At 47.4% G+C, this 9055-nt stretch overlaps 1 protein-coding gene across 1 annotated transcript; it reads right to left on the bottom strand.

Annotated features, from left to right (window-relative positions):
• Positions 1–2677: 2677 nt before the first annotated feature.
• On the bottom strand, positions 2678–8459 carry MTO1 (mitochondrial tRNA translation optimization 1; the record flags this gene model as incomplete). Its single annotated transcript, XM_010143510.1, is given in 11 exon segments — positions 2678–2737; positions 2739–2891; positions 3070–3227; positions 3728–3846; positions 4522–4693; positions 4775–4979; positions 5427–5557; positions 5795–5985; positions 6124–6236; positions 7446–7735; positions 8342–8459. Coding segments are annotated over 11 exon segments (1710 nt in total), but the record flags the coding sequence as incomplete, so codon positions are not given.
• Positions 8460–9055: the final 596 nt, after the last annotated feature.

Raw genomic sequence — 9055 nt, 5'->3', positions numbered from 1 at the left:
GCCAATTTGAATTCCGGGATGCCCCACCCCCTGCCACAAGCTGCCTCCTCTGCCAGCAGCACCCTCTGCATCTTTTGCCAGAGGCAGGGAAAAGGCCACTGACAGCTTGTCCCATCTGCTCAAGACGACTGCTGTGATCAGAGCACAGCTCTGAGGGTGGAGTGCTAGAGGCCTGCCCCCCACAGCCCTGCAGCCTGTGCTGCAGCTGTGAAGGACACAGCTGAGGTCCTGGGTGAGGTTTTCACTGGGAACCAGGGACCCAGACAGCAGCACAGTGGGACCAGGCACACAGCCAGCTGTGGCAATGCAGCAAGAAGAGACAAAGTTCTGGTGGCTGACAGTGGCAAGGCCCCTGCAAATCAGCCCATGCCTTATACCCATGCACAGGGGAGCACCTGTGGTACCGGCACAGCCTCTCCAACAGCTTCCCTGGCCAGGTACGTGGGGCCAGTGCACTGGGGACAAGCGGCAGAGCGTGACCCAGCAATGTCAGCAGCATGCATCAGGTGCTACCTCAACAGCAAGTCACTGCAAGTGCCACATAAGGCTGTTGCAGAGTATCTGGCTATCCTGTCCATCAGGACAGAGCCTCTGGAGGAGCTGGAGAGTTGCTGCCTGGACTGCATTGGGCGCAGTCCTGCCCAGCTCAGGAAGGCCACTCTGCAACAGTGGCAGGACAGCTCAGACGAGAGGGAGCTCCAGCAGCAGGAGGCGAAACAATTCTCCTTGACATGGTCAGGGCATCTCAATGTCAGACTTGGGCAGACCCAGACATCTCCTACTGTGGCAGCTCCCACTGACACCGAGATGGCAGCTTCTGCCCTGGCTGGAGCTCCTTAGGAAGACCACACATCTCTTGCTTCCACAGCACAAGAGGAGGCAAAGGCAAGGGCAAGGCCATGGCTGCAGTCAAGGCACCCAGCCTGCAGCTGATGGAACAGCAGGACCTGGCCAAAGGCACAGACACAGTGACAGCAAGAACACTTGCAGCACCTCAGGACACCGAATCTCCCTTGGCTGGAGAGCCTCTCTCATCCCAGCAGCACATGAAGAAAACATGGCTTGTCCCATGTCTGGAGACCATCAAGGAGAGGCCAGCACAGCCATTGTCTCTCTGGCAGCGCTAAGGATGAAGTGGCTTATTCATTGCCCCAAGACCCTCTGGCAGATGCTGGCACACCCTGCCTTGCCCAGCATCAGATGATGGAGACACAGAGGCTTCTCCCTTGGCTCAGGTCCCTCGGCACCAGGGGAGCCAGGAGCACGTGGTTGGCACCAAGCATCCTGAGGCACTGGAGACACATGCAGCACGGAAATGCCTGTGTTCTCCCTGTCATAGCACTGACATTGCCCCCCTCCCCTTCCTGTCCTCTTGCTCTTCCCTTGCAGCTGACCTCCCAGCACAGAGGTGATGCACAGCCCTCCTGCTCCACCCATTTTCCTGCCTCCAGCACTTGGAAGCCATGGAGAGTTACCTCCTGGCCAGAGCCATGTGCACCACATTCAGGGATAGCCTGGGCATGGCTGGTGCTCTATGCCAGGTCACCAACCTGCTCTTCCAGCTGGAGTTCCCCAGCTACGCCCAAATAAGTCTGGCAGGAGGGAAGGAGCCACAGAGCAAGCTCAGCTGATCCGAGATCGCGTGCCTTATGGCAGCACGATGATTTTCAGCTTTTCCTGGAGCAAGGAGTCCTGCCTGTAGAAAGCCAACAGCAGTGACAAATCCTGCCCGCTGCTGCAGCAAACCTGCCTCCTGCTCTGCAGCCAGCTGTGCTGCACCAACCACTTGATAAGGCTCCTAAAAGCTCTTTCCTGCCTCAGAAGTAGTGTCACAGGGCAAGGGGAGGCTGCAGCAGCTCTGCCTGGCTATATCTCAATACCTCTTGCTGGGGGCCTGGGGCATGAAGTCACCCTGGACCACCAGTGGTGACTCTTTCTTCCTCTGCAGATTGAAGAGGCTCTCACCCTGGGTCTTGTTCCAGGTGCCTTAACCAGCTCTGCAGTGAACCCTGCCCTGCCCCACCTTACTTGAGTGAATTGTGACCCAGAGGCTCTACTGAAAACTGACAACCAAGTTCTTTGGCAAGTTTCAGGCTAAGCTTTATTCCTTTTAAGGGAGAAAAAATACCAAACCCAGGATACAGTGTTTACATTCAATCAGTCTCCTACATAAGTTTAAATATTAAATATGGCACACGTTTTCATAGCCAAGTGTTTCCTCTTGGCTGACATCACACTAAAAGACCAGACTGTGTGCAGTCACTGCACAGCTATGAACACAGTACTGAAGTCAAGGGAACACACTTTCCAGCTCCAATTCTCTTTGCTGCCACGGCTTCAGCACGGCAATAACATTTCTTGTTTCAGAGGAGCAAAACACTGTCCTTTCCAAGATGCTTTAGAAAGGATTTTGACTGACACTTTCCAAATGAGTGGCATTTTAAAAGCAATTCCCCTGTCTTCATTTGGATTGGCAAAAATCACAGGCTGTATCTAGGTTCCTGAGTGTTTACTTAAGATTTGCATATTCATCATCTTTGTTGACTCGATGACACTGCCACAGGACACTAGAACTGCTTTGGATCCAGGCAGGATGGGTCTCATCTGCTAAAGGCTCATGACCAGCTGACCTTACCACTACTCTGGCAGGAGGGGTATGCTTCTCTACACAGGGATTTTAACAAAGGTACTCTGGGTTCTTTTCAGGAAACTCTGCTGATACCTGTCTTTGGGAAGCCGGCTTTCTCCGAGTACATTTTCCCTGGTAAACACTTGCCAGTCTGAGGTAAAGTTTTTATCTTCTCTGTCTTCTGATGATGGGTTTTCACAAATCTTAGCAGGTTAACAATAGCAGCTGGTGTAATTCCAGGGATGCGGCTGACTGCACCGATCTGTGTGTGGAAACAGGAACAAGTTAACCAAGAAAAAAGTTACACGCTGGAGCTAGTGAGAAACGAGATCAAAACCTGTGGGTATTCCTTTCCCTGATCCTCCTCACTCCCCCTGTCCCTTGGGAAGATGCAAAAGGGTTTCACTGCTGCTCAACTTTGCTGTGGCCCAGTATCTTACCGTCTGGGGACGGTTTGAATCCAGTTTCTCCCGCACCTCTGCTGAAAGCGATGCATCAATGGCAAAGTAATCTAGGTCCTCTGGCAGTTGGAGGGCTTCATCATGACGCACTTCTTCTATTTCCTGCTGTTGATTGACTACACACCACTCATAAGCAGCTGTGATGGAAATTCAGGGAAACAAGACAACAACATATAGACGTTCATTGAAAGAGGTCACTGGCAGAAATTCTTGTAAGCAGAATGAGCAATTCCACTGAGACTGTCAAAAGCTCTGAAGGAAGTTTCCAGTCTCACAGATTAAAGAGCCTAATTCACATCATTAACTTTGGCAGAAGTCATAATCTTTGATTTGTTACAGCAATTAAGATACGCGGGTTGGCTTTTCCTCTCATCCCAGGAGAGGATGGTCTATTTGACAGAGCAGTACAGAGGAAAAAAATCATGAGTTAATACGAATAATTGATTTCGCCTCAGAAAGTGAAACACAGGTGCATGCACAGGGCTGTGGCCTATGGCAAAAGGTGCATGCTCTGATAACCGTGTTTCATTTCACTAAGCAGCAGCATGAAACACATGGTTATGAATGGATTTGCTGTCCCCTTAGTGAACAAAATGTAAGCCAAATCCACTAAGAGACAGAAACTCTTGCACTCTACCTTCTATTTTCAATCTCTCTGCCAGTTCTCTCCACTGAACAAACTCTCCCAAGGGCTCTGGAACAGCCCTTGCCAGAATCTCCATGTTGACCTCTGGATATTGAAGGATGTCAAAGGCACTATGGAAAAAAAGAGTAAGTTTTTATGGTAGGAAGGAGTCACTTGTATAAGGCAGACTTACAGCTGTTCCCAGAAAAAACTTGAAAAGATCTCAGTATAAACCAGAACAACTGCAGAGCCAAGCTCACCTCCCTACTACCTCCTCTCAGGACACAGAAGAGCTGTTAAACGAAAATGAACAGTAGGATAGAAGGGACAGGTAAGGGCAGGAGGACCTTTCACACAGACTGAGTCAGCCAGGTCTCAGTCACTGATTTAAAACAACAGAAAAGGTGAGATGAGATAAAGGATGGGTAAGGGAATCAAGGACCTCTGAATACAAGAACAGCTACCACATGACATTAGCCTTATTAGCTTTATTAAGCTTTCAGCAAAGCAGCAATCATCACCACTTGGTGACACTCTCAGTAAGGACAGAAGAACTGACCGGACCGGGGGAGCACCCCCTTGCTTTGGGAGCCTTATGTCAGCACCAGGAAATGCGGTACAGTAAACACACCAGGTTTGCACTTATTCTATAGGCAAACGTCATGTCTGTCCCCAGAAGGTGATAAAGCTGGAACTTTGGGAGTACTGACGGCTTCGGGAAGGACACACAAACGCTGTGAAACTACTAGTCAGATATGCTAAAGCAAGCATAGGTCAGACCAGAAAGCTTCAGCTGTAGCCTTTACCTGACAGGTGACCTTCGACTGCTACTGATGGAAACTTCTGGTATTAACTGGGACCATTTGGATATGCTGAACTGAAGTGATTTCAGTGTTGCAATTCCTTCCTCTAAAGCAGCTCTTATTTTAACTGCTTGTTCATATCGCTGCTGTGACACACACCCAGCTTCTTCAAAACCTGCAGAGACAGGTGGCATATGAGACAAAGGTCGGCAAACAGGTAGGGCTGCTCACTGCAAGAGGCACCATAACAAAATACCTCTGTGCGTGAGCCTGGCATCAGCATTGTCAGGCCGGAGGGACATGCGGAACTCCACGCGGCTGGTGAACATCCGGTATGGCTCACTGGTGCCCAGAGTGGTAAGGTCATCAATGAGGACACCAATGTAGCCTTCGGTGCGACTGACAATGAAAGGAGGCTTGCCATGAACACGCAGGCAAGCATTGATCCCTGCAATCACACCCTAGGCACAGAGAAAACAAAACAAAATACATTTACGGGTCTCTTCATGGCTAAAATATCAGTACATCTGCCTCTGAAGACTCCTGTGTCAAACCATAACCTGGAAAATGCAATAGTCTGTACTAGTAATCTAGGCAGTTTCTTTCTTGTGATACCATGAGTGCCCAAAGGGCTTCTTGGCCCCTGCTGCCTCCATGACTGGAGACAATTCCTGCAATTACACCCACTGCAGTCTCCATGCCGAAACATTTGTCAGTCCTTCCAATTACTTTTTTTACTGCTATTCTAGTAACAGCAACTGTAGATACGAGAAGTAAAAACATCGCGCCAAGCCTGGGATCAGGGTGAACAACAGAAGTAAGAACATCTCACTAGCACAAGATAGGCCCAGCAAGACAAGGCAACATCCCTTTCTGAGTGCTGAGTACAGACGATCAGATTCACCCACCTGAGCTGCAGCTTCTTCATAGCCTGTAGTGCCATTTACCTGGCCTGCAAAGAAGAGGCGCTGAGCAAGACGAGACTCGAGAGAAGCAGTCAGTTGACGGGGATCTAAAAAATCATATTGCACCCCGTAGCCTATAACAAACAAGAAGACAGTTCTTACAGGGGGGATTCTCAAGGTCCCTGTTTGTCAGCAATCAGTGGGGCAGAATGACTTAGCTTTTCAACTTTTATTTAGGATTTAAAAACAACAAAGGAAAAATCCCTGCATCCAAGAATGAATTTTGTATTTCCTTTGTTTTGCTATAATCTAAACAAAATCTGGTCTTTACTAACTGGTAACCAACATGGCAAACTGTTCAACCCCCTCACCTGGCTGTAACATCTTGGCTTTTTCCAAGCCTGGGATGGATTTGATCACCTGCTCCTGGAGCTCAGGTGGCAGTGTCATGGACATGCCTTGTGGGTAAATGACATTGGACTCCAAGCCTTCGGGCTCCAGCCACACCTGATGTTCTCGGTTTGGGAAGCGCAGAACCTTCGATTCAAGAGAGGGACAGTACCTACAACAACAAGTAAGTTATTTTTTCTCCATGCCAGGTGGTGCTTTCTAGAAGCAAAGCTGAAGAGACCCACAGTTTCAGACAGATTGTCAGCTCGTGTCATTGAGCTGACATTGGCATATGATGCCACATACGTACCGTGGGCCCCTTGTCGTCTCCCGTACATGGTTGTTCAAGTGGAGGTTATCAAGGATAATTTGCTGGGCTTTCAGGGTAGTGCGAGTCAGGTAACACGACAGCTGATCTTCTGGCTGAAAGAGGCCAAAGCTAAGTTAATCCAGCGACGATACTGTATTCTTACTGAACAACTCCGAGGATCCCCAAGGGCTTTTCCATGACAGTTGGCTCTCACTTCCTGCAGAGATGGGTAGTGCAGTCATACCCACTGTACAGGCAGAAGACAACCAACCAGAGACTGAGCAATGTGCCCAAAAGCTGACCATGAACAGTACAGAACTCGGAGTTCAGAATTCAAGTTCTATTCCATACACTGTATTTCCAATTACAGGATGGATATTCCTATTAAAGGAACACATTCTATTGTGGCATTCAAATTAACCACAGAAATTCAAAGCTTTGAAGTAAGGGGAGTAAGTGCTGACCCTACAGCCAACTAGTTTGGTGAAGAATAGAAACCTCTCAAAACCCTGCAATTAACATGGAAAATTCAAGGTTTGGAAAAAAAAAAACACCACCATGTAAAACATTTCACTGATTTTTCTGAAAAAGAGTCAATAAACTCACATTCAAAATGGTAATAATGTTGCACCTCAACTCCTCAAAACTTTCCAGCACATACCAAGGGCTGCAAGTGATACTACTTCTGCTACCACTCTGACTGTGACGGGTTACTGCAATTCCTGTACACTCTGGGGCAAATCAACTCCTGATACTTATTTCTGTGCTGTTTAACTACATTATGTAACAATCCATTTTCCAAGATTTTCTTTGGAAAACTAAGTTTCTTCTGCTTTTAAGTTGCTGTTAACATGCCACCTCTGAACTCTGTGGATAACTCCATTCTTACCTGGTCAACACTATTAATGATCTCTAATTTCAACAGGTTAATCTTATTCTGGATAAGCTGGAGTAACAAGCAAGACAATGTAAATCTCCACAATACAGGGCTAATATTGGAAGTATTTTGTTAACCTCCCCATGTAACCAGCACATGAAGAATACTACTAGCAATATTGTATTTCATGCAATCCTGACTCTAAAAGTAAAGACAGTTCTGTTCTCAAGTTGAGAAGCGAAAGGATAAAGGTACTTGCTTTCAGAAGAAAACAAGCAGTTTCTCCCTTTGCACTGAGAGCCTTCAGAAATCTACCACCACCTCCAGCACAAAACACAGCCCAGCCTCCCTTCCCAGCCAGCAAGTCTCTGGCTGATCTTGAACACAACATTCCCGGAACCGCTCCCCACCTGGCTCTGTGTGCATTTCATGTGCAATACCCCACCTTGATCCACACAGCCTTGCTGAGGAAGCTGAATGGCACTGGAGGATTGTCAGCTGCACGTTCCTCCAGACCACTGAAGTCAATCGTATCTTTGGCAAGTCGGGGTGGTGTTCCAGTCTTCAGCCTGCCCACAGCAAATCCCAGTTTCTCCAGAGTCTGGGCCAGGCCAATGGCTGGCTGGTCCCCCAGCCGCCCAGCTGGGTGCATCTCCAGTCCGATGAAGACCATACCCCTCAAAAATGTACCAGTGGTCAGGATAACACTCCCAGCATGTACTGTGCTCCCATCCCCTGAAACAGCAAGTTTTCAGAGACGCCCAGATTTTAGTACCAACAAAGCCCTGGTATTCTCATGCTTCTGCCTAAAACTAGACTAACAGTGTTCACTGAGGCTTTACCCATCTTTCATTATTTACCAAAATCAGCATTTCAATAGTAAATGCATTAATAAGTAGTTATTCCTATATTTATCTTATTCCTATATGTGTTACTCCTAACGCAGAAAACCCACTCCTGGGAAAAATGCCTTTAGTTTGGAAAGCCTGTTTACTAGAACAGCAGGGGTAATAAAGCATCAGTCTGCTAGGAATAGGACACCACTGCCCTGTAACACTGTCGGCAGCGTACACCATCTAACAAATAGAATCTCAAAACGGAGCATGGAATTCAGTAACACTAGTCTGAAGAAAATTAAACTTACGTAACCTCCTGCTATTCCATCAATCCAGGTACGTTTTCCATTGCATTACACATATTAACCCAGTTTAGTCCACATTCGGTCTAAATCACTTCTACTGGCCAATTCAACTTTCTTGCTGACGAATCACAAATGTTTACCTCCAAGACTGCTCTCAGCGTAGGGTAACTGAAGGTGTGTAGTGAGCTACTAGTGCATACCCAGAACGACTCCTGTGACTTGGCATTTCCCAGGATGGTCTGGTTCCGGCTCCGTCAAGAGAAGATCTTCCACAGATGCCTCATGAACTGTCAACAGTGGTGTGTTAAGGATTTCTTTCTGTCATGAAAGGAGTTACTGCAAAAATCTAGGAAGTTACGAGACATATGGGCAGTCCCACACCCTGCTGATTTCCAAAACACCTATGACCCTCTTCCCTTTTCCATTCCTACCAGGTCACTGGCAGACACTTGGTTACTGTCCTACCCTGATTTATCAAGAACCTTTCATTCACAGTTAAGAATTTAAACTCAAAAGGAACTATTTGGTCGTGAAGCCTAACCTGTATATAAAATGCTAGAGAATTTTTAAAATTACGCTGAGCTCTAAAAACTTATGCTGCATTAAAGTACCAAACAGAAAGATATCTAGGTTTGATAGGAAAACATTAAAAAACAAAACTCATCGTCCTCTGTAGTTTATCCAAATTCTTCAGATTTGAGTAATTCATTCTAACAGTGCACTCCTAAAATCTCTCGAAATAAACCCGTTTTTAAACTAGTGATCGCTCTTGACCTTCTCTTAAGATACTCCCACTCCCATTTAAGCGTCGCTGCCGTTTTTACCAGGCGGTAGGTATAAACACCCCTACACGCGGTCAGCACGCCCTTCCCAGGGGCCGCGCACACCAGCACTACTGCCCCGCAGCGGCCGCT

The sequence above is a fragment of the Buceros rhinoceros genome, unplaced genomic scaffold (genome assembly GCF_000710305.1).
Source record: "Buceros rhinoceros silvestris isolate BGI_N320 unplaced genomic scaffold, ASM71030v1 scaffold43179, whole genome shotgun sequence".
In the NCBI taxonomy this organism is placed as follows: Eukaryota; Metazoa; Chordata; class Aves; order Bucerotiformes; family Bucerotidae; genus Buceros; species Buceros rhinoceros.
Note: the sequence above shows the minus strand (reverse complement) of the source record. Positions and strands in the feature narration are given on the sequence as shown.